Source organism: Balaenoptera ricei, chromosome 14 (genome assembly GCF_028023285.1).
Source record: "Balaenoptera ricei isolate mBalRic1 chromosome 14, mBalRic1.hap2, whole genome shotgun sequence".
In the NCBI taxonomy this organism is placed as follows: Eukaryota; Metazoa; Chordata; class Mammalia; order Artiodactyla; family Balaenopteridae; genus Balaenoptera; species Balaenoptera ricei.
This window is the reverse complement of record NC_082652.1, coordinates 41,095,343-41,121,839: the sequence shown is the minus strand read 5'-3', so window position 1 is coordinate 41,121,839 and position 26,497 is coordinate 41,095,343. Positions and strand designations below refer to the sequence as shown.

The window sequence follows — 26,497 nt, the reverse complement described above, 5'->3', positions numbered from 1 at the left end:
TGACTCTTGTTGTTTGCTGCCAAGATTCTGTTTCAAGCTTTTGTCACTTCCTCGGTAGGTTATTGTAGCAATCTCTTGGCAGCCCCTTCTGGACTCACCCAGATTTTCTGTTTACAGTTTATTTTAAATGTGGTAGGTTTAATTTATTTTCCTTGTGTTCTTTGTATTTACTACGTTATTTTTGAGTTTACAAGATTGTACATTAAAGCTAAATAAAAATTTGGCACTGATATTTTAAGCTTGGGTTACTTTGGGGTTAGTTTGGACATTCTTAGAAGATGCCTAGTTCTTGGGAAACCATAAACAATGAAGGTATTAAATTGAGCGTGTGTGCCTTCTGACTATTTCCTGTTACCTTAAGTAATGGGGAGGGGTTATTTGGACATTATCCACAGTCCTTCCACATCTTGCTCCTTTGTACTATTTGTTCTCAAGTTAGTTTTTAGAGGTCATGTTAAAAAAATACTTATTGGCATAACATAAGAATTGTTGGCATGTTTATATTATTAATTTTATGACCTCTTCTTTCAGCCTTGTAATAGGAAAAAGTCAAAAAAGTAGGATAAAGGTAATGATCCTCTTAATGCTGAAGTTTTTTTTACACCACTTTATTTGAGGTATGGTTGACATACAAAAAGCTGTGCACATTTAACTCATACAACTTCATGAGTAAAGTTTTAAAGCCATGTTAACGCAGTCACAGCCATTGGCCTCCATGCTGTTTGGTTGAAATGGGATAGTGTTCAATCTGAAATGTGTTTGAAATTATTTTAAGTCCCAATGTGGACAGAGCTTTTAAGTTTCTGGGCCACCAGAGATCTGTGAACAAACTTTCTATTAATGCCACTGTTTTAATCAGGCAAAGATTCTATCTACCTTAAATGCTTGTGCATAGGCTAGAGCATTTATCTTGTAAAATACAGCCTGTTTTTCAGAGTGTTGTTATGACACTTTTTATATAAAATATAATTAGTAATTAAACCACCTGAATCCTTTTTGGAAATAGATGGGAATAAACAAACCCACGAGTAAGTACAAACTAAGTATTCCATTTCCATGTATAGTCATTACATAGGGCTATACAGATTTTCCTAACTGCCCATTTAAAGTTCAGTGAATAATGTAAGGCTATTTTATAAATCCCTTACCCTGTTTTTCAGGGAGGGATTGAAGCATCCTGAAAATTTTGTGTGGCTCTACTTAGTATAGAAACACAGATGTTTGTAAGGGGAAAATGCAGTGGGAAATAAAAGGGAAAATGAAAGGCTAATTTTGTCTGAAATCTAGGTGTGGATACTGTTAACATTTCTGCTGTTGTATTCAAAAATACATCTGTATAAAAATCCACCAATTTTGCTCCATGTCTGTGTGGCTTTCTTTCATCACTGGCATTGAGGTGAGAGATGACAGGACCAGAATATAGACCATGCATCCAGCATGATAGTCTTTGGCTTTGGCTTGACAGGTTTTTTTTTGCTTATTTGTTTTGGGTTTTACTTGGTTTTGGTTTTGGTTTTATTGTGGTAAAATAAACATAACACATATACCATTTTAACCATTTTTAAGCATGCGGTTCAGTGGCATTAAGTACATTTTTGTCCAACCAGCACTGCTGTCCATTGCCAGAACTTTTCCATCATCCCAAAATAAAACTCTGTACTTACTAAACAGTAACTCCCCACCTCCCCCCCATTTGTTTCTTTTTAAAGCAGGTACAGTACTCTTACTATTATAACCACCATATATGAGGTGTTAAGCACGCTCTTTCCAATACTTTATGCTTTCCACTAAGGCATTAATGTATTGCCCGGAAACACTGAATGGTAGATAAGGTCTGGCCTATTTGATATTCGTTTGTGCAGGCAAAATTGAAAAACCTGATGTTTTAAGATTGAATTATCACCTCAGCAGCACTGAGATCTATCACTTGAAAATTACTCTTATGAGCCAGGTACGCTCCAGTGCTGGGTCGCCTCAGGCCAAACAACCAACAGGGAGGGAACCCAGCCCCAGTCATCAGCAAACGAGTGGATTAAAGTTTCACTGAGCTCTGCCCACCAGAGCAACACCCAGCTCTACCCACCACCAGTCCCTCCCATCAGGAAGCTTGCACAAGCCTCTTAGATAGCCTCATCCACCAGAGGGCAGACAGCAGAAGCAAGAAGAACTACAATTCTGCAGCCTCTGGAAGGAAAACCACATTCACAGAAAGATAGACAAAATGAAAAGGCAGAGGACTTTGTACCAGATGAAGGAACAAGATAAAACCCCAGAAAAACAACTAAATGAAGTGGAGATAGGCAACCTTCCAGAAAAAGAATTCAGAATAATGATAGCGAAGATGATCCAGGACCTCGGAAAAACAATGGAGGCAAAGATTGAGAAGATGTAAGAATTGTTTAACAAAGACCTAGAAGAATTAAAGAACAAACACCTAGAAGAAGTAAAGAACAAATAAACAGAGATGAACAATAGAATAACTGAAATGAAAAATACACTAGAAGGAATCAATAGCAGAATAACTGAGGCAGAAGAACGGATAAGTGACCTGGAAGACAGAATGGTGGAATTCACTGCTGCGGAACAGAATAAAGAAAAAAGAATGAAAAGAAATGAAGACAGCCTAAGAGACCTCTGGGACAACATTAAACGCAACAACAGTCACATTATAGGGGTCCCAGAAGGAGAAGAGAGAGAGAAAGGACCTGAGAAAATATCTGAAGAGATTATATTCAAAAACTTCCCTAACATGGGAAAGGAAATAGCCACTTAAGTCCAGGACGTGCAGAGAGTCCCAGGCAGGATAAACCCAAGGAGAAACATGCCGAGACACATAGTAATCAAACTGACAAAAATTAAAGACAAAGAAAAATTATTGAAAGCAAGGGAAAAACGACAAATAACATACAAGGGAACTCTTATAAGGTTAGCAGCTGATTTCTCAGCAGAAACTCTACGAGCCAGAAGGGAGTGGCACGATATATTTCAAGTGATGAAAGGGAAGAACCTACAACCAAGATTACTCTACCTGGCAAGGATCTCATTCAGATTCGACAGAGAAATCAAAAGCTTTACAGACAAACAAAAACTAAGAGAATTCAGCACCACCAAACCAGCTCTACAACAAATGCTAAAGGAACTTCTCTAAGTGGGAAACACAAGAGAAGAAAAGGACCTACAAAAACAAACCCAGAACAATTAAGAAAATGGTCATAGGAACATACATATTGATAATTATCTTAAACGTGAATGCATTAAATGCTCCAACCAAAAGACACAGGCTCACTGAATGGATACAAAAACAAGACCTGTATATATGCTGTCTACAGGAGACCCACTTCAGGGACACATACAGACTGAAAGTGAGGGGATGGAAAAAGATATTCCGTGCAAATGGAAATCAAAAGAAAGCTGGAGTAGCAATACTCATATCAGATAAAATAGAGTTTAAAATAAAGAATGTTACAAGAGACAAGGAAGGACACTACATAATGATCAAGGGATCAATCCAAGAAGAAGATATAACAATTATAAATATATATGCACCCAACCTAGGAGCACCTCAATACATAAGGCAACTGCTGACAGCTATAAAAGAGGAAATCGACAGTAACACAGAAATAGTGGGGGACTTCAACACCTCACGTAAACCAATGGGCACATCATCCAGACAAAAAATTAATAAGGAAAACACAAGCTTTAAATGACACAACAGACCGGATAGATTTAATTGATATTTATAGGACATTCCATCCAAAAACAGCAGATTACACTTTCTTCTAAAGTGCACACGGAACATTCTCCAGGATAGATCACACCTTGGGCCACAAATCAAGCCTCGGTAAATTTAAGAAAATTGAAATCATATCAAGCATCTTTTCCGACCACAACGCTATGAGATTAGAAATCCATTACAGGGAAAAAAACGTAAAAAACACAAACACATGGAGGCTAAACAATATGCTGCTAAATAACCAAGAGATCACTGTAGAAATCAAAGAGGAAATCAAAAAATACCTAGAGACAAATGACAACGAAAACACAATGATCCAAAACCTATGGGATGCAGCAAAAGCAGTTCTAAGAGGGAAGTTTATAGCAATACAGTCCTACCTCAAGAAACAAGAAAAATCTCAAACAATCTAACCTTACACCTAAAGGAACTGCAGAAGAACAAACAAAACCCAAAGTTAGTAGAAGGAAAGAAATCATAAAGACCAGACAGAAATAAATGAAATAGAAATAAAGAAAATAATAACAAAGATCAATAAAAGTAAAAGCTGGTTCTTTGAGAAGATAAACTCAATTGATAAACTTTTAGCCAGACTCATCAAGAAAAAGAGGGAGAGGACTCAAATCAATAAAATTAGAAATGAAAAAGGAGAAGTTACAACGGACACTGCAGAAATACAAAGCATCATAAGAGACTACTGCAGGCAACTCTGTGCCAATAAAATGGACAACCTGGAAGAAATGGACAAATTCTTAGAAAGGTATAACCTTCCAAGACTGAACCAGGAAGAAATAGAGAATATGAACAGACCAATCCCAGGTAATGAAATTGAAACTGTGATTAAAAATCTTCCAACAAACAAAAGTCCAGGACTAGATGGCTTCACAGGTGAATTCTATCAAACATTTAGAGAAGAGCTAACACCCATCCTTCTCAAACTCTTCCAAAAAATTGCAGAGGAAGGAACACTCCCAAACCCATTCTATGAGGCCACCATCATCCTGATACCAAAACCAGACAAAGATACTACAAAAAAAAGAAAATTACGGACCAATGTCACTGCTGAATGTAGATGCAAAAATCCTCAACAAAATACTAGCAAACAGGATCCAACAACACATTAAAAGGATCATACACCATGGTCAAGTGGGATTTATCCCAGGGATGCAAGGATTCTTCAATATACGCAAATCAATCAATGTGATACACCATATTAACAAAGTGAAGAAAAAAAACCATTACGATCATCTCAATAGATGCAGAAAAAGCTTCTGACCAAATTCAACACCCATTTATGATAAAAACTCTCCAGAAAGTGGATGGAGAGGGAACCTATGTCAACATAATAAAGGCCATATATGACAAACCCACAGCAAACATCGTTCTGAATGATGAAAAATTGAAAGCATTTCCTCTAAGATCAGGAACAAGACAAGGATGTCCACTCTTGCCACTATTACTCAACGTAATTTTGGAAGTGCTAGCCACGACAATCAGAGAAGAAAAAGAAATAGAAGGAATCCAAATTGGACAAGAAGTAAAACTGTCACTGTTTGCAGATGACATGATACTATACATAGAGAATCCTGAAGATGCCATCAGAAAAGTACTAGAGCTAATCAATAAATTTAGTAAAGTTGCAGGATACAAAATTAATGCACAGAAACCTCTTACATTCCTATACACTAACAACAAAAGATCAGAAAGAGAAATTAAGGAAACAATCCCATTCACTGTTGCAACAAAAAGAATAAAATACCTAGGAATAAACCTACCTAAGTAGGTAAAAGATCTGTACTCAGAAAAGTATAAGACATTGATGAAAGAAATCAAAGATGATACAAACAGATGGAGAGCTATACCATGTTCTTGGATTGGAAGAATCAATATCGTGAAAATGACTATACTACCCAAAGCAATCTACAGATTCAATGCAATCCCTATCAAATTACCAATGGCATTTTTTACAGAACTAGAACAGAAAATCTTAAAATTTGTATGGAGACACAAAAGACCCTGAATAGCCAAAGCAGCCTTGGGTGAAAAAAACGGAGCTGGAGGAATCAGACTCCCTGACTTCATACTATACTACAAAGCTACAGTAATCAAGATAATATGGTACTGGCACAAAAACAGAAATATAGATCAATGGAACAGGATAGAAAGCCCAGAGATAAACCCACGCACCTGTGGTCAACTAATCTATGACAAAGGAGGCAAGGATATACAATGGAGAAAAGACAGTTCTTCAATAAATGGTGCTGGGAAAACTGGACAGCTCCATGTAAAAGAATGAAATTGGAACACTTCCTAACACCATACATAAAAATAAACTCAAAATAGATTATAGATCTAAATGTAAGACTGGACACTATAAAACTCTTAGAGGAAAACATAAGAAGAACACTCTTTTACATAAATCACAGCAAGATCTTTTTTGATCCACCTCCTAGAGTAATGGAAATAAAAACAAATGGGACCTAATGAAACTTAAAAGCTTTTGCAAAGCAAAGGAAACTACAAACAAGACGATAAGACAACCCTCAGAATGGGAGAAAATATTTGCAAACGAATCAACGGACAAAGGATTAATCTCCAAAATATATAAGCTGCCCATGTAGCTCAATATTAAAAAAACAACCCAATCCAAAAATGGGCAGAAGACCTAAATAGACATTTCTCCAAAGAAGACATACAGATGGCCAAGAAACACATGAAAAGCTGCTCAACATCACTAAGTATTAGAGAAATGCAAATCAAAACTACAATGAGGTATCACCTCACACCAGTTAGAATGGGCATCATCAGAAAATCTGCAAACAACAAATGCTGGAGAGGTTGTTTAGAAAAGGGAACCCTCTTGCACTGTTGGTGGGAATGTAAATTGATACAGCCACTATGGAGAACAGTATGGAGGTTCCTTAAAATAATAAAAATAGAATTACCATATGACCCAGCAATCCCACTACTGGGCATATACCCAGAGAAAACCATAATTCAAAAAGATACATGCACCCCAGTGTTCACTGCAGCACTATTTACAATAGCCAGGTCATGGAAGCAACCTAAATGCCCATCGACAGATGAATGGATAAAGAAGATGTGGTACGTTTATACAAAATGGAATATTACTCAGCCATAAAAAGGAACGAAATTGGGCCAGTTGTAGAGATGTGGATGGATCTGGAGACTGTCATACAGAGTGAAGTAAGTCAGAAAGAGAAAAACAGATATCGTAAATTAACGCATATATGGGGAACCCTGAAAAAATGGTACAGATGGACTGGTTTGCAGGGCAGAAATAGAGACACAGATGTAGAGAACAAACGTATGGACACCAAGGTGGGAAGGTGGCGGGGGGGGTGGTTGTGGTGGGATGAGCTGGGAGATTGGGATTGACATGTATTCATTAATATGTATAAAATAGATAACTAATAAGAACCTGCTGTATAAAAAATTAAATAAAATTCAAAAATTAAAAAAAAAAATTACTCTTATGGTCAGGCTTCATCTTAATCAGTAAGCCTCCACAGGGACTGTGCTTTGCTACTTAGGTAAACACGTTAGAATTTAAATATATCTGGACCCGTGGGTCTCCAAATGAAATGATGCTCTGCTGGAGGCATATTGGCGTCACTCGTGCATTGGAGGCATGGAAGTTAAGGAAGGCTCCCTATTGCCCACAAAGTAAGTCCAAGCTATGTCTCACTGTATACGTAGTACTAGAAGTAACTGAGCTTTTGTTCTTAATCAACAAGTTAGTTTTTATCTCGAGGACACTGTAAATCATGCCATTGATCATGTTTCCTTCTTTGCCTCTGAAGCTAGGATGCTCAGAGATGAGCTGGCGATTTGCCTCTAGCAGGTGAAAGAACCTCACGGCATGGAATGGGATACTACCTCATTCCCGCTTCATTTTATACCCTCTTTGTCCCACTGCCTGCCATTGATTTTTATTCATCCTGAGTAGTCAGCTTCATGACTGATTCATAGCTTCATTTCCCGCCAGCCGCCCCGTCACCACTCCTTTCTTGCGTCTTCTCCTCCCACCTTACTGAATGCTCCTTCTTTCCTCCCTGCCTTGGATCATGCCGCTCCCTTTGCCTAGAACAGTTTCTCTACTGTAACTCTCTCCTCCACCCTCAGTCTTACTCCTTGTCAACTTAGCTCAGCCATCAGTCACAATCATCCCTGGACACCCAGTCCTTCACTGTGTGAAACTGGCTGTTCCTTCCTGTGTGGCCCACTGACCCCATCCAGACTTATGCTGCTGCACCGGGAGTAATTCACTGAACTCATGTCTTCACAAAACAGTTTACCTCTGCTCGACCATGGACAGGGACCAGATCTCACTGTTCTTTGAATCACCCACCATGCCTTGCACCAGATAAAGGAGGGGAAGAATTAAGTAAGCAGTATCAGATGTGGTGGACGAGTCATGATAAGAATTAAAAAATGATCATTGGACTATCTTTGCAGTATGGCGGTAATTGGTGACCTTCACTAGAGCCCTTTAGGGGAAGGGTGGGCATAGCCTGATTATATTAGAGCTGGAAGGAGGTTGGGAGCAAGATAGAGAGAAATAAGGGTTGGGGGGAGGGGAGAGGTGGATGAACAGGGAGAGAGAGACTAGGAGAGGGGGCAGAGAGGAAGTCAAGTTGCTACCCTTGGGGTGGAGGGGAGGGGAATGATAAGGGTCTGTACTGCCACCTGATAGTGTGTCCCTAGGGGTAAGCACAGCGCTCCTATGATTGGATGAAGGTAGTAGGTCTTCAGCTTGTGTTCGGTAAGTTTAAATCTTGTTTTGAGTAAAGTCTTTGCTTCATAGAAGTTCTTACTGCCTTATCTCTTGTTTGGTGTTTATTGTATATCTGCTTTTTGTTAAGAATTTTCTTTGGAAATGGATTAGTCCCTGTCTTATGATTTGCATCCCTTAAATAGCAAACACAGTATCCTGTGCCAGAGTGATGTTTAATAAATGCTTGAGTGCTTGAGGTTTTTTGCTTCAGTGCATTTTGGTTTTCATGACATCTAAATTATAAAGTAATAATGCATCTTGAATAATACTAACCAATGCAGATAGGATTATTTTGTTTGGCTCTTTAAATCCTTAATTTTTTCATATGAAACAAATTTAAAAATGTAAAAGTGAAAAAACCACCCGATCTTCCCCCCAAGACCACTGTCACCCTCTTTGGTTCAGGTTGTGCTCATGCCGCTTCCTCTGAACAACTCTTCCCTCACCTCCACCTGAGCACCATTCTCATTGTTTTGAGACTTACCTGTGGTACACTGTAAGCAGATAAGGTAGGGGGTCCCCAAAGAAAATGAACCAGGCATGGCTTTCTTGACATAAGAGAAGCCATTTTTAGCCTAAACCATTTTGTGATCTAAGCCTGGCCACAATGCTTGCCCTTGAACAGGTCTCAGTAATTAATGATCTTGAGGGAACAAAATAATGCAGGAACAAACAGGACTGTTATCAGGCAAGAGAAGTTACAGTAGCAAAGATAATAAATCAGTTGTAAAGACTCCCAGTTCTGTTTTCAGTGGTAAAGATTAGCCTGAAACACTTTCTTGAGCTGTTTTATTACAGAATTCAAACCGCGCCCTCTTGAGCCTGCAACCAACCACCAGATCAACTGTTGACCTTTTCTGACCCTCATGACTTTAATCAGCTAAAGCTTGGACTCTGTCAACCTTTGCCTCAATTCTATTTTGAATATTCCTCTGCTCAAAACCCCTTCATGAATATGCATATACTGCCCGGGCCCGTTCATGAATATGCATACACCCTTAGTGTAAAACTTCCCCAGTTTTGCTGTTGGGGAGACACTGCCTTGGGAAAGATCCCCGGTGTTCTCCTTATTTCCTGCAAGTAATAAGTCCTCCTTTCTCCCACTCTTTGGCTTGGTTGTGTCTTTTTGCTTGACACCCACCAAGAGAGACGAAGCCAGTTTTCAGGTAATACCACCTCTCCTGTATCCTTTCCTGATACCCCTTTGCCTACCCCAGCAAATGGACTCTTCCCCTCTTTGCCTCACTGTGCCCTAGACAAACTTCTGTCATTTCACTGCTCTCATTTGGACAGATATCTGTTTACCTGAACCAGATTGATCTTTCTTTAAGGCAGAATAAAATTAATTTTTTTTGCTTGTATTTTAGAGTTGTAAAATGGTATCCTGATTATTTTGTCTTATCATTATGTTAAAAGTATTTTTCTATTTTATTAATTTGCTTTTGTAATTGTGATTTTAGCAGCTGTGTATTTCATCTAATGGATGACGGTCCCCTGTTACTGGCTTTGCAGGTTGTCTTCAGTTTTGGGGGTTTTTTTTGAATTTTTGAATTTTATTTATTTTTTTATACAGCAGGTTCTTATTAGTTATCCATTTTATACATATTAGTGTATATATGTCAATCCCAATCTCCCAAGTCTTCAGTTTTTTTCAATAAGATATTGTCACTGCCTGCCAAAATTGACAATGAAAAATAAATATTGCTTTAAACTTATTATTAAAATATCTCTTTCTTTGCTATAAGGTATATGTCGCAACAAAGCTATATTTTCAATTCTGGTAAAGTTATATTTACAGAAGATAAAAATAACTTCCCTAGCATTGAGTCTTTTCTGCAGGTAACTTACACCATTCAGAGGGTCCAGAGTTCAAGGTGTTGTCCAACCTGCAGTGGTACTTGTCCAACAGTTGTTACTAGTGAACCTAATGTGATAAAAATAAGAGCCCATGATTTTGGCTGAATTAGAATGCAGTCGGGGGAAAAGAAAGTACTAAATAATTTTATTTCCTGAACATCTTAGCTATAACACACACTAAGCAGATAGTTGAAACTTTTATTTAAGGGAGGTTACTTGAATGGGTGTGAGTGCTTCCCTAGAGCAGAGGACGGTTGCCTGTATGGTCATCTGCTTACGGAAAGTTAGACGTTACCTGGAATTTACATTTTAATAAAAACATAGGCATCATTTAAAGTTTTCTGGAGATTGGATGGCTGCTACTGTGAACTGAAATATGTAGAGCGTTAAACAAGTAAGCGGGCATACTTCTTAACCCCGTGGTCCTTCCTCACCATCACCAAAGCGCCCTGGAGATGCTGAAAGGAGGTGAAGGATGTGAGTGTGCCTGAAAACTGTAGCATATTGTACGCAGATAAGTTGTCCTATTATTCCCAAACAGGCCGATGGCTCCACACTGAATGCATAGGCAGTTGGGAATGTGGCATTTCCATCCTAAAAACACCCGCCTGATAATTAGATTTTATATGGCCAGTTCAGACTTCAGCTCTTGAGAATTTAAATAATATAATACCAGAAGAAGTGTTTTTTGAAGTAGTTAAAAATTACCTTTGCTTTGGTGTCTGTAGTATCAGATGTAATTTATGCTTCCCCCAAGTACAGCCACGGTAGCTTTTTCTTTATACGTGAGTTTAAAAAATTGATTGTGTTTTTAAAGTTATGCTTAAGGTGCTTTGAAAGGGAAGATAAAAATAGAAATTTTTTTAGGGGGAAAACCACTGAATATAATTTCTTAAAGAATTAGGTAATCTTTGGACGTCTCTTTTAGTGTATAAAATCTAACAGTTGTAAGTTTATATAATCCTATATCTGTTTTCTAAATCCACTTTAGCCTTATTGGGTGCAGGTTCTCTGAAATCCCTGAGGAGGAGTTAACAGATGGATTGTTGAAGGACAAAGTAGGCTGCTTAAGTTTCAAAGCCTGATGCGTTAAGGGAGAGATCCATTGTTACGGAAGCCTCACGCCAAAGTTCAGTTCATTGACTGTGAACCTGCTCTGCCACAGATTCCGAGTCCGGACGGTCCCTGAGTAGATTGGAAGCAGTGACCGCGCACTGCTTTGAAGAGGAAGGAGAGCACCTGAGGGGTAGAAAGCACAGAATGTCCGAAGGAAAAGACTGTGGCGGTGGAGATGCTCTCTCCAATGGCATCAAAAAACACAGGTAGGATGGCCTTTAACAGTGAACTTTGCTGCCTTTTTATTATCAAGTGCATTTGCTTTTGTAAAGAAAAGTATGCCTTCTCTTCGTTTTTGCTTTTTCTCTCTATTGAATATTTATATTGCTCTGTCACCTCAAAGAAAGGATTCAGCTTAAGTACTTTGTCCATTACAAGAAGAACATCATCTGTAATTGTAGGAACTAAGCACAACACTTGGTTTTAGCTACCATGGTTTTAGGGGAACATAAATCCTTCAGCTGGCGATTTAGAAAGGCTCTTCAGAACTGCCTACTGAAAGTCATGCGGGGTTCTTCTTTTCAGCATACATCTTTTATGACTCTGCCTCCCAGCGCTATTTTAGTTTCTAGTCATTTGATCTTCTTGTTGGTTTTATTGAGAGCGGATGGTAATATTGCCTGCCTGTTGATACAATTTAGTTACATTTACACAGAGACTTTTATTAAGACCCAGGGTTTGTTGAACATAGCCATTTTGTACTGTCTAATAACATTAGTATTTTTTTATTCGCTTGATGATTTAGTCCTAGAGATTGTCCCAGATTAATGAGATGTCACAGACACTAGAGTTCTCTGGTTTCACACAGGTTTATAGACACAGTGCCATGTGTGCATGCTGGTATTCATAGGGTACAATATTTTATCAAATTATCGGTGAAGAATAAATCCTGTTGTCATTGTAAAGAGCCCTTTTGGGATAAGTAGTTATTAACCATTAGTTTCTACAGAATGGTTTTTTTATTTAATATTTGTAGATTTGTGTAGCTCTAACCCCATTTCTGTACCATGAGTCTGGCTACAATTGGTCTCAACTATTGTTCTACTGAAAAATTGTACATATCACTTCTGATGTATATGTATCTGCCCCTTGTTAACAAAAAATGTTTCTCTTTGTACTTATTTTGAAAAGATCAGTGAGTCTTAGGTAACTAGCTCAAACCAGAGTTTTCTTCTCTTTGGTTAGAGGGTATCTTCTAAACGTGCTCGTTGATGGCTATCTTTTGATGGAGTTTACCATTGCAGATTATGTGGCGAGCTGTGAGGGCCCTTCCCCTCTTCTGTAGTTACTGTCAGCTGCTTTGTGGTCAGGGTCTCAGTTCTGTGCAGGGCATAAGGTACCTATCAGGAAACCTGTCAGGTCTCCCAATGTCTAAAAAGAAGACAGCCTTTATTTTTTTTTTTTTTTTTTTTTTAGAAGTGGTCCCTGATCAGATTCAGGGCCAGTTGCTTCTCGGAATGTTTGGTGATATTCTTTTTAAAGTTTAATTTTTCTTTATTTATTTATTTATGGCTGTGTTGGGTCTTCGTTTCTGTGTGAGGGCTTTCTCTAGTTGTGGCAAGTGGGGGCCACTCTTCATCGCGGTGCGCAGGCCTCTCATTATCGCAGCCTCTCTTGTTGCGGAGCACAGGCTCCAGATGCGCAGGCTCAGTAATTGTGGCTCACGGGCCTAGTTGCTCCGTGGCATGTGGGATCTTCCCAGACCAGGACTCGAACCCGTGTCCCCTGCATTGGCAGGCAGATTCTCAACCACTGCGCCACCAGGGAAGCCCAGAAGACAGCCTTTAACCGTTTAACACATACCTCATTACAGTCTAGTGAGAACACATGTGACATGTGTTTAGAATGTTCAAAGATGCATAGAATCGTTAAGGTCTCTGAAGGAATGCCGTGCTTATTAGATGCTGTCATAGCCTGTGGCTGAGGAGGATTTCTCAGCTTTTAAGGCCCAGGAGCCCTTTTGTGTGTGTGCTGTAATGCATCATAACAAGAGTTATTTTGCATCTGACAGAAATTTATTATACTATATTCATACATTCTGTGTTCCCTTTTAATTAGTCAAACCCAGAATGACACAGATGTGAAAGTTAAGATGGAACTGTTCAAAATTTGGAATGAGGATAGGTCACTAAGAAAAACCACAGTGCAACTAGATAGTGACATAACCAGAAAAGTTAAACTGATGTACAAGATGCAACTTATGAATCCTATAAATGTAATAAAATATTCTTCAGCTATTTAAAAGTGGGTAATTTAGGAAATTGTCAGCATTCAAATATGTGGAAAAACATAACAGTTTCCTATTTTAAAAAATAGGCGGGCTTCCCTGGTGGCGCAGTGGTTGAGAATCTGCCTGCCAATGCAGGGGACACGGGTTCGAGCCCTGGTCTGGGAAGATCCCACATGCCATGGAGCGGCTGGGCCCGTGAGCCACAATTACTGAGCCTGCGCGTCTGGAGCCTGTGCTCCGCAACAAGAGAGGCCGCGATAGTGAGAGGCCCGCGCACCGTGATGAAGAGTGGCCCCCGCTTGCCACAACTAGAGAAAGCCCTCGGACAGAAACGAAGACCCAACACAGCCATAAATAAAATAAATAAAAATAAACATAGAATAATCATTTAAAAAAAAAATAGGCATTATAGGAGTTTTTTTAAAAGCCTTTTTTTTTTTTTCATAAAGCTCTTCTCTAAACAAGTAAACAGGGCATATGCCACATACAATTTAAAAGTTTCATTTTGGGATAGGAACACAGGTAGAGTATTCAATGTTATCAGGTTCCTCTTGCCTGCGCCCTAAGTTGCACTGTCAGTAATCTGTGATTATAATGGGCAATTATTATATTAACATTAAGAGTAATTTGAGTTAACAGTAACTTTGGTGATATTTTAGAAAAGCAAATGTATGTTGCATGGCCTGAAGTGATCATGAAATTTATTTGAAGCCTTCTATTTATCTTTAAAAGTCGTGTGAAATTTGTGTTTGACCTTGTCATATGTTTCTGTTTTCTTGAATACTGAAAAATAATTTACTCACCACTTACTACCTTTTCCATAAAAATCTTACATTTCTCCCTCATCCCACATCACCACCTATCCTTGGGATATACACACTTAAATTTGGGGAGATGGGAAGAATATGGATTATAAAATGTAAAAGAGAGAAATGCGTATTTTATTTTATATTATTATTTTTTTTATTGAAGTAGAGTTGATTTACAATGTTGTGGCTGTCTCTGCTGTACAGCAGAGTGACTCAGTTAATACACATACAGACATTCTTTTGTTATATTCTTTTCCATTATGGTTTATCACAGGATATTGAATATAGTTCCCTGTGCTGTGCATGAGAATCTTGTTGTTTATCCATTCTAAATATAATAGTTGCACCTACCAACCCCAAACTCCCAGTCCATCCCGCTCTCTCCCCCCTCCCCCTTGGCAACCACAAGTCTGTTCTCTATGTCCGTGATTTCTGTTTCTGTTTTGTAGACAGGTTCATTTGTGCCATATTTTAGATTCCACATGTAAGTGATATCATATGGTATTTGTCTTTCTCGTTCTGACTTACTTCGCTTAGTATGATAATCTCTAGTTGCATCCATGTCACTGCAAATGGCATTATTTCATTCTTCTTTATGGCTGAGCAGTATTCCATTGTATATATATACCACATCCTCTTTATCCATTCATCTGTTGATGGACATTTAGGTTGTTTCCATGTTTTGGCTATTGTGAACAGTGCTGCTGTGAACATAGGGGTGCATGTATCTTTTTGAATTCTAGTTTTGTCCAGGTATATTCCCAGGAATGGGATTGCTAGATCGTATGGTAATTCTATTTTTAGTTTTCTGAGGAACTTCCATGCTGTTTTCCATAGTGGCTGCACCAACTTACATTCCTACCAACAGTGTAGGAGGGTTCCCTTTTCTCCACACCCTCTCCAGGATTTGTTATTCATTGACTTTTTAACGATGGCCATTCTGACTGGTGTGAGGTGGTACCTCATCGTCGTTTTGATTTGCACAAGAAATGCATATTTTAAAATGGGAAAAGAGAAGCCTTACATGTTATAGTTCCTATGGAAAATATTAAATCATGGCTTAACTAATTTGCTGATAAGATAGAGCTAGGGTTTTCAACCATTGTTGTTTTTTAGCCATGGAACCATTCGTGCAACAGAAGTTTAGTATGGAAACTTTTAAAACCTCACCCGCCCTCAGAGACTGATGAGGGTCCCGTAGAGAAGGTCTGTCCCCTCCTCCCCAGTTTCCCACTGCAGTTGGAATCACCATATCTGTTTCATGTCCTTAGCCAACAAAAGTGTTTAAGCTTTACTTTCTGTAGTATGTATTATGGAACAGCAGGTTTCCCCCAGACTCTGTTTCTGTTCCTGTTGAATGTGTCAGCACAAGAGTACCTAGGAGAGTGCCTGCCACATGGGAAACACTCAGTAGAAATGACCTCTTTTAACTCTGCTTACTCTCTTTCTCCTCAAAAATGATTTAATTTGCTCTAAATAACCTCTGCCCTCTTGTTTCCTTTTCTACCCCATTGTCATAGGGTGACATCATGGGGTGCAGTTTGAAAAATCTCTGACCCAGAGAATCATAAGCTATAAGGCCTATGTCATATTAATTTAATATAAAACCAACTATGCCAGACTAATTGAGTTTATTTGTATGATAATTAAAATACAGATATTATGGATCTTTAATCCATCCTATGTGATAATTACCAACAAAATAATTCTTCTGTTAACAAGCTAGGTAAATTAAGTCATCTCTTAAATAAAAGTTTGGGCTAAAGGAACTGAGTTCTCTTCTCACTCTGAAAATCTTGTAATTGCTGACTGAAATCTTGAAAAAATGGTTTTTCTACCTTACTGAAGTGTAGAAAACTTCTACAATGTCTTTTAATATGGTTAGACCTAGGAAAAAAGTGTTTTTATGTTTTTCATTCACTCTGAATTATTGATAGGCCATGTACTCTGCTGGCCAGTGACCTTTACTGTGGTGCTGTACATGTCTTTGGGCTTTTAGGTTAGTTGTAGAGAAATATCAATAGAAAGAATTAGGATTTTATTTAAGACCTAGAACCAAAAATACTTTGGAGGTAGAGAATATACAAAATAAATGCTCCATTTTGATGGCACTTTTTTCTTCCGGAAAATACATTGAGTTGCTTTGTGGAACATTAGCCTTCACCACACTGGTCAGGTGTATGTTGGCAGGGCTTCTTGTCGTCTCGCTGGTCTGTGTTCCATAGGATCGGTTCTCTGCCCTTGGACCTAATTTATGACATTTATTCCGAGCTCTCATCTTTTAACTTTTTAGCAGTTTGACCCAAGTTGTTGTAATTGGTGAAGATGTTGATATTTATCTCATCTGGACGTATACTGTATCCATAAAAGATACTCGCATAGAACAGATTAGTCAGAATCTGAAATGTTGGAGCCATGCTATGATTCTATAAATTGTATTCCCAATATTAATAGATTAAAAGAGAAAAGCATATGATCATCTTAAGAGATAAAGAAAAAACATTCAGTGAATTTAAACAGTCATTCCTGATTAATATAAATGTCTTAGCAAGTCACAAATAGAAGAGAACCTCTTTAATCTGGTTAGAAGTTACAACAGATAAATACTTGATAATGAGATACTAAAAACAGTTCTTCTACTGTCATGAATAAGACAGGGATGCTTGCCATCATCTTTTCTGTTCACCATTGTTTGGAGGCCATACGCAGAGACATAACACACCTCTGAAATTTAGAAATAAAACCGTAGATGTCTACAGACAAATTATTATAGTTAGAAAGTTTGGCAAGGTTGCTTTTATATAAAATCAGCTAACTACATTCTTGTGCACCATCAATGGACAGAAACTGCGATTAAAACTGGGCGGGGGAAAGATTTTAGAGTAGCTATTAAAAAGTCACTTACCTAGGAATAAATCTTAGCCAAAAAAAGTGTAATAATAAAACTTACTGAAAGATATAACACTTATCAAGAAGGAAGAGTGTCATAAATATGATTTGCCAAATTCATCTGTAGACTTGGTGTACTTTTAATTAAAATTGCAAGTCCTTTTCCTTGGAAGTTGAAAAATGGATTCTGAAATATATCTTTAAGCACAGAGGGCTTTGAAGAGCCAAGATACCTCTCAAGAACCTGGTTTGGGGAAGGGAAGGCATTTGCCTGACCAAATGTCAAGACTGATTGCAAATCTTTAGTGCAGAATTGTCCTGCAGGCAAGACTAACCTGAAGAATGGAAGTAAAAGGTCTCAAGACTCAGACATATAAGGAAACCTGGTATATGTAACAGAGGCAACATAGCAGATCGGGGAGGGAAGGAACAGACTGTTAGGTCAGTGGTGCTGGGAGAATCATTTAATACAGAAAAAAAATTTAAAAGGAAATGGACCTCTATTTCATAAATATAAATTAAATTCTAGATGAACCAAACACAAATGTGAAAAGGCAAAACTTAATAAAACTTTCACAAGAAAATATAAAAATATCTTTGCAATTTTAAAATAGGGAAGGGTTTCTTACAACAGAAATGTGATAAGGACTAAGTTTTATCTGACTCTAATTAACGTACTTGTTCTTGATGTGTTTACCTGAATAAAAGCCTTGCATTCTTTCATAAATGTGGCTAAGAATCTTAAAGGTTTAGTTTGCTGAAGTGGTAGATTACGACTCCAGATGCTCGCTTAGTTTACCCTTTGTTTATCCTTCATGACTGCTTTAGAATTGAATTGTTAGGTGACCAAATAACAGCTGTCTTCTGTGTGTGAAGAATATACTGACAAGTTGAAGTCAAACAAAAAAGGTTGAGAATATAAGCTAAGACAGTATCTTCCAAGAAGTAGGATTATATTGAGAAAATGTTGTTAGTTGTAAATAAAAATTATTCAACTCCCGATACATTTAATGACTAGTACAAACCCACCTTAGTTTTGAAATCTCCCTACAGATACGAGACAGATCATCTGGTTTCAGGCTTGATTAGGTCAGGGCATAGAGTTACTAACAAGGCACCCCACTCAGAGGTCCTCCAGTGTCCTGGGCAGAAAGACACCCTTGTCTGTCAGGAAATATTTAGGGGAACTCCTTGTTGTCATGTAGTGACCAGGGATCTAGATACATCTAAGGACCTAGGGGTAAGAGCCCTGCCCAGAACTAGCCAGATTTGTGGTAGGGCCTGTGGGCTGGAGGGAGCAGTGGTTCCAGAGACGCCGTGTTCTGTGCTCTCACCTTACTCTTTGACTTAGAGTACTTGTTTGCTCTGGAAAGCAGAGGGCTGTAATTTAAAAAAAAAAGTATCACTATAAGCTCACACATCTCTCTTGCGGGGCCTCGCTCTTTAACAAGCTGGACCCCAGCCTGTCTCAGCAGCCCAAGTGAGAAGAGCGCTAGGGACCAGGAAGCAGGGAGAAGCTTCTGGATCCTCTGGGAGACATAGAGGCTGGGCCAGGGTCCTGCTGGGCTTCAGCGTGGGCAGACTGCCCGCAGTCCTAGAACTGCAGGTGTCTGTCATCAGAGGGCACAGAGACTGGACGCCTGGAACAGATTGGCAGGTTGGATGACAGGAGCTAAAGCAGAAGAATAAAAGCCGGCAGGCCACTCTGACTACATGTGACACCCGTCTCTCCCCAAAAACGCGTTTGGAGATTCCTTGACCAGTGAGAGGGAGTGCCAGCTCGGCAGGTGAGGGGCTAGTCATTCAGCAAAGAGTTCAGAGGATAACGTGAAACGATAACCAAAAACCTTATCTAGGAGTAACAAGCTGGTAGGCTGCGGGTCACTTCGGGTATGTTAGGAAGGGGGGAAAAAGGTGGTGTGAGTCTAGATTCATAATAATTATTTTCACAAAACAAAGTTGACTTACTGAACTTACTGCCAGGAAAGACTCTAGGAAAACGGCGGCGTCTTTCTATAGAATTCACCTCTTCCCGCCCAAGTTTTAAAAGCGGATGGAAGAGGAGGTGCTCTTTTGGAAGCAGGGGCCAAGGCCCGTCTCCTGATCTTGCCTCCGACCCCTAAAACACTTCTTTGGGGCCTGGGGCTCTTTCAAACACGGTTGGAAAAACAGAGACTCTTTTGAGCTTAGCATTCTGTAAGCAGATGATGGTGAGATGCACATTCACCTGACTCCGAGGGCTCATTCTGTCTATTCTAGATCAGTGGTTTTCAGGGGCAAATGAGAGCAGATTTCCAGGGCAGCTATAATCTGTAAAGATATGCTTGAATGAACAAAATAGCAAACAGCTAATGAATTTGTTGTTTGCCTAGGGTATGAAGAAAAATAAAGAATATATTTTCAGGCATATAATCCCATTTTTCAACTTTCATGGAAATATTCAAACATGCATACAAATAGGATAATATAATGAACTCTTCATACCCATCATTCATCTTCAACATTTATCGTGTGCGCAACTTTATTTCATCTGCAGACCTCCTCCATCTCCCATCCCCCCATAATTAAAAAAATTATTTTTAAAATTATAATATATCAAATCAAAGATATATTGTTTCATTTGTATATATCTTTAAAACACTGGGACTTGTATTTTCTTAATTTAAAAAAAATTTTTATTGGAGTATAGTTGATTTCCAATGTTGTTAGTTTCAGGTGTACAGCAGAGTGAATCAGTTATACATATACATGTATCCACTCCTTATCAGATTCTTTTCCCATATAGGCCATTACAGAGTATTGAGTAGAGTTCCCTGTGCTGTACAGTAGGTTCTTATTAGTTATCTGTTTTACATATGGTAGTGTGTATATGTCAATCCAAGTCTCCCAATTTATCTCCCCCCCACCCCCTGGAAAGCATAAGTTTGTTTTCTACATCTGTAACTATTTCTGTTTTGTAGGTAAGTTCATTTGTACCATTTTTTTTAGATTCCACATATAAGCGATATCATATGGTATTTGTCTTTCTCTGTCTGACTTACTTCACTCAGTATGACAATCTCTAAGTCCATCCATGTTGCTGCAAATGGCATTATTTCGTTTTTTTTTTTTAATTTTTGAATTTTATTTTATTTATTTTTTTATACAGTAGGTTCTTATTAGTTATCTATTTTATACATATTAGTGTATACATGTCAATCCCAATCTCCCAATTCATCCCACCACCACCACCACCACCCCCCCCAGCCACTTCCTCCCCTTGGTGTCCATACGTTTGTTCTCTACATCTGTGTCTCTATTTCTGCCCTGTAAACCAGTTCATCTGTACCATTTTTCTAGGTTCCACATATATGCGTTAATATACGATATTTGTTTTTCTCTTTCTGACTTACTTCACTCTGTATGACAGTCTCTAGATCCATCCACGTCTCTACAAATGGCCCAATTTCGTTCCTTTTTATGGCTGAGTAATATTCCATTGTATATGTGTACCACATCTTCTTTAGCCATTCATCTGTCGATGGGCATTTAGGTTGCTTCCATGTCCTGGCTATTGTAAATGGTGCTGCAGAGAACATCAAAGTGCATGTGTCTTTTCGAATTATGGTTTTCTTTGGATGTATGCCCTTGAGTGAGATTGCTGGATCATATGGTAGCTCTATTTTTTAGTTTTGTAAGGAATCTCCATACTGTTCTCCATAGGGGCTGCACCAATTTACATTCCCACCAGCAGTGTAGGAGGGTTCCCTTTTCTTCACACCCTCTCCAGCATGTATTGTTTGTAGATTTTTTGATGATGGCCATTCTGACCAGTGTGAGGTGGTTGATACCTCATTGTAGTTTTGATTTGCATTTCTCTAATAATTAGTGATGTTGAGTATCTTTTCATGTGCTTTTTAGCCATCTGTATGTCTTTGGAGAAATGTCTATTTAGCTCTTCCACCCGTTTTTTGATTTGGTTGTATGTTTTTCATATTGAGCTGCATGAGCTGTTTGTGTATTTTGGAGATTAATCCTTTGTCGGTTGCTTCATTTGCAAATATTTTCTCCCACTCTGAGGGTTGTCTTTTCCTCTTGTTTATGATTTCCTTTGCTTTGCAAAAGCTTTTAAGTTTCATTAGGTCCCATTTGTTTATTTTTGTTTTTATTTTCATTACTCTAGGAGGTGGATCAAAAAAGATCTTGCAGTGATTTATGTCAAAGAGTGTTCTGCCTATATTTTCCTCTAAGAGTTTTATAGTGTCTGGCCTTACATTTAGGTCTTTAATCCATTTTAAAACACTGGGACTTTTATTTTCTAAAACCATAGTCCCATTATCACACTTAAAAAATAGTGTGTTAATTGTCATCAAATATTTAGTCAGTATTCACATTTCCCTGATTGTCTCATAAATGTCACTTAGTTAATTGGGTCTAAAATGTCATTTTAAGGGAATTCCCTGGTGGTCCAGTGGTTAGGACTCCAAGCTTTCACTGCTGAGGACGTGGGTTCAATCCCTGGTCAGGGAACTAAAATCCTGCAAGCCGCACGGCACAACCAAAAGAAAGAAAAAAAAAAAGTCATTTAATAATAAAAATCCAGAAGGTCCGCATACTACATTTGGTTTATTTGTCTCTTAAGTCTTAAGAGATTAAAAAATGTTTAGATTTCCTCTCCTCATCCTCATTTTTTCCTTACCATTTATTTGTGGAAGAAACCTGGTCATTTGTCCTGTAGAATAATCCACAGTCTGGATGTTGCTGGTTGCATTCCCATGGTGTCATTTAACACAATCTTTAACTCCTGAATTTCCTGTAAACTGATGGTTAATAGAGAGGCTCAGTCAGATTTAGGTTTGAATTGTTTTGGCACAGAGTACTTCGTACGTACACTTACCGAAGGTGTACCTCCTATTACATCCATTGGGGGCATATGTTATCTGATTTTCCTTCTTTTTGTAATGTTGAGATTGATTCCTGGGTTCAGGCAGTGTCAGTCTGATACAGCCATGATAATGGTGCCCAACAGCCTTGAGCCTAATGATTTTAGCAGCCATTGTTGATCAGTGTCTATATCCTCATTTTAATAAGGGCTGCAAAATGGTCATATTACATTTCTGTCATTCCTTCTACTTTCATGAGCTTGAATTCTTCTGTAAAGAAAAAAGTTCCCATTACCTCTTTTCAGAGTATGTTGGTTCCCTAACGTCCTTTGAAGATGGTGTAGGAACACACGAATTGGATTGTTTAAATCTATTATAATTATTTTTTCCCATCTTTGGTCAGAGGAAGCCGCTCTATGTTGGCTTCTGTGTCCTTTTGACAGGACCCCAGTTGGCTTTTTTTTGTTGCTTCAGGTATAATCCTGTGGCCTTTGATAGCTGCCTTGCTTTCTGATACAGAGAGATGTTTCAGGTTTATCTGGTATATTTCCTGCCCCAGACCTAGAATCAGCTATTTCTCTAAGAAGCCACTTATCATTTTAGTAGGCAATTATATTTAGATGTTTTTTATTTTAGTGGGAAATAATATTTAGATGTAACAATCTGGGTAGTAAGGATGTTCACTGATAGCAAGTTGGCCATGGTTTCAGTCCTTTTCATTGGATAGAGGTAAAAAAGTCACTGGTCCTTTTTCTTAAGGGAAAATGTTTCATGAGTTCATACCCATATATTTCCAGTTTAAATTCTGGATTATGGGGTTTTTCCCTTAATTCCTTTGATGTTTATTTGTATTTCATGGTTCCTAATGATGTTAATATAGTTACATATTTGCTTTATTCTACTATTTTGTTTCACAGACACATACACTCATATACAAATACTGGTACTAACAGCATGATTGTTGAAAAGAGTTTTCAATTTCTTTTTAGTTCCTTTTATCCTTTAATATATTCCATCTGGGATGTACAGTCAATGGTGTGTTTGAAGGTCACTTGCAGTGGTTCCCTTCTGTGTGGTTAAACTAACTTGTTAAACAGGTAGGTTCATTTGTTTCACTTGCGTTCAAGTTTTAGGGATTCCCTTTTGACTTAATTTTTTATAGTTATGTACAATATTTACATGATTTCAAAGTCAGAAATACAAAACAAGGTGTATTTAGAAAAATCCAGTTTCTTGTCCCCTCGACATTGTTTCCATCCTTCCCCAAAGGTAACTATTTTTATAATCTTTCCAGTTATTTTGTTTTTAATATAAGCAATACAAAGATCTATTCATATTCCCTTGTTTCTTATAAAAGACCCTTACAACCTTGCTTTTTTATCTGCTTAATGTATGCTAATTCCAGTTCTTTTGGTCTCATGTGTTTTGACATGAGTCAACTGAGTGTTTCTTCAACAACCCTTGAAAAAATACATGTGTGTGTGTTTAGAGATGATTCTCTTTAAAAAAAATATTTAATTGGTGATTCATTCATGTGGTTCAAAATTCAGAAATGTAATAGGGTATATTTTGCAAATTTTAACTCCCACTTTTTAAACTAGCCACTCCTCTTCCTTTCCCCAAATGCAACCATTATTACATACAATATTGTTCACACTAATGATGGAAAATGCACGCATACAATTCTTGCCCTTGCTTTTTAAAAATATATATGTACCCAATTATTTATTCAACAAATATATTTTGAGCCCCTATTAATGCCACATTCTATTCAAGGTGCTGAGGTTACAATCATGCACAAGCCAAGCCCCTATTCTTATGGAGTGTCCATTTCTGAAATGAGGAGGGTTGAGCATCTTTTTGTATGTTTAAGATCGATTTGTATTTCTTTTTCTGTGAATTGCTAATACTTCTTGCCCATTTTTCTCTAGGAATATTGAACTTACCAATTTTCAGCTGCTCTGTAATATATCATTACTAGCTTTTTGTATGTGATATGAGTTGAAAATATTTTTTCCAGATTTGTCAAAAGGGAAGATAATTCTTAGAAAAATCTCTAATTCCTACCACATAGCAGGTAATTACCACATAATTCTTACCACCATATGCTCTTTGAAAAAAATATAAGTGAACTAGAAAAGTGTAGTTATTAAGAGCTACTTGGGTTTGAATCCCATATCTACCATGTTCCTGACCTTAAGCAAGTTATAATCACTTTGAAACCCAACTTCTTCTTCTGTAAAATGGGTGTGATAATAGGACCCACCTTGTTGGCTTGTGGTGATAATTAAATGAAATAATCTATACAAAGGAGTCATAGTGATTTCAACTCATTAAATCTCAGGTGCTGTTATAAGTAGAAAGTTGATAAACCTTAAGCAAAAGTGAGTAAATAGAATTGTTTTCTTTCTTTTAACTCATAAGAAAAGATCTTTGGATGGGTTTTAGAAGTTTACTTTGGCCTTTGAAACTGAAATTTGGGTAACAGGTAGCTGAAATGAAAGTGTTCGTTTTGGAATACGATTATTTCCTTTTGAATAAAAAATAAGGAAAACTGCCTCCTATGGTTGATTTCCATTATATTTTATAAGGACATTTCATAGTAATGGTTACATTGAAACATAGTTTTTCTTTTCATGAAGATTACAAAGGTGTGGCTGGCCTCCGAAAAGCTGGCTGTAAGCTTATGTTGTCAGAAGTGTAAACAAGAGGTGACTAGAGCCTTGAAGCTCTGTTATTCATTCCTTAGTCCCTTAATACTACTTTCCCCATGCAGAGGTCTCATTACTTCTCCTTTCAATCCCTAGGCTTTTTGAATCTCTTAGGTAAATATCCAATTTCTATTTCAAGTTTGCTTTATATGGACTTATAATCCTCAGGATGTCAAAATAAAGAAGTTGTTCAATATTTAATAAAACGTATATTCTTGCTTGGCATCTTGCTCTGTTTGAAGATGCACCCTCCTTCCCTTCCCCACACCTGAACACAAGGTTTTGAGTGCCTGGGAAATATCTGCCAGTATAGCTTAGTCTTTTAATGGTCTGTCTTACTGTGTTTACTCTGCCCGTTTCTTAATTACAATAATTCATAGATTGGGCATCTTGACTTCTGATGACTTGTGGGATCTGGTCTGTACAAATACATTGAAGTGTCTCCCATTGGAGCCGTGCCAACCTGAATTTTGGCTGAAGGAGAAACTGCCTCAGGGGACATAGAGTTCTTCAGTATTGTTTGCTGTGCTTGTTAACACAGGAGGATTTTCCTCTTTCAGAAAACACCATATATAATAATAAGCATTTACAAGATAGAAATTAGGGAAGTGATGGTTTTTAAAACATAAAGATACTTTAACTGTTTGTTTGCCTTGTACCTTTAAAATCTTCAGAAAATTTGGTTTATACACCACTCTTTCCAAAACACATTCATTGTTTGTAGAATGTGATAGATCCTAATCGTGGGATATAGCCTGCTGTTGAGTCGTGTTGATGTAGCACCACACTCAGTCAGGATTTGAAATCTGAGCATGAGCTGCCATTCTGCCATAGAGAGTATTCTCAGAGCCAATTCCTTGTTATTCTGGAAGTGACTCATGTTAATTATACATCCTGGTTCTCAAGCAGGAAGCATTGCCTCTGCATCTGACAAATGTGGAAAACGTAGGTGACTGTCACTACGTCTGTGCACTGTTACGATGTATGGGGGAAGGTGATGTGACTTGTGCAAGAGCAGGGTACAGCCAGCTTTTAGAAGAGGTAAGAGATGGAGTCTAGTGCCCTACCAGTGCCAGAGTAAAATAGTGTGCTTCCTGGGCTGTAAGAGAGCACAGTTGAGGCAGTTAACAGTTCTCAGCAAAACAGACTTCTGTGGTGAAGCAAGTAGAGAGTTTATAACCATAGATTCCTCACAGTGTTGTTTTACTTTCGTGCTTTGGTGTTTGGGGTCTTTGAATGCCTTAAGGATATTGTGAAAAATTCTAGTAGGTGAAGGTGTACCATGATCATAAGACAGTGGAGAACCATCAACATTATGCACTTTCCTTCTGCATCTGGTTCTGGCTCTGTGGCTTAGTATAACTGTTGGCTTTGGTCAGCATTTAACCTGTCCGCGCTTCAGCCGCTTCATCTTTGATGCAAGCAACACCCCACGAAACCACAGTCCGGTAGCAAGATGCTAGAACCTAGGTCTGACTGGTCGCTAAAGCCC

The 26,497-nt window shown here is 38.1% G+C and overlaps 1 protein-coding gene across 5 annotated transcripts in view; it reads left to right on the top strand.

Annotated features, from left to right (window-relative positions):
* OSBPL1A (oxysterol binding protein like 1A) overlaps window positions 1–26,497 on the top strand; it is a 219,869-nt gene that overhangs the window by 135,400 nt on the left and 57,972 nt on the right. For all 5 annotated transcript variants that reach the window (XM_059895089.1, XM_059895088.1, XM_059895092.1 and 2 more), the window contains one exon: window positions 11,554–11,710. In XM_059895089.1, coding sequence (XP_059751072.1) covers window positions 11,554–11,710 — 157 coding nt within the window. The remainder of the gene's footprint in view (window positions 1–11,553; window positions 11,711–26,497) is intronic.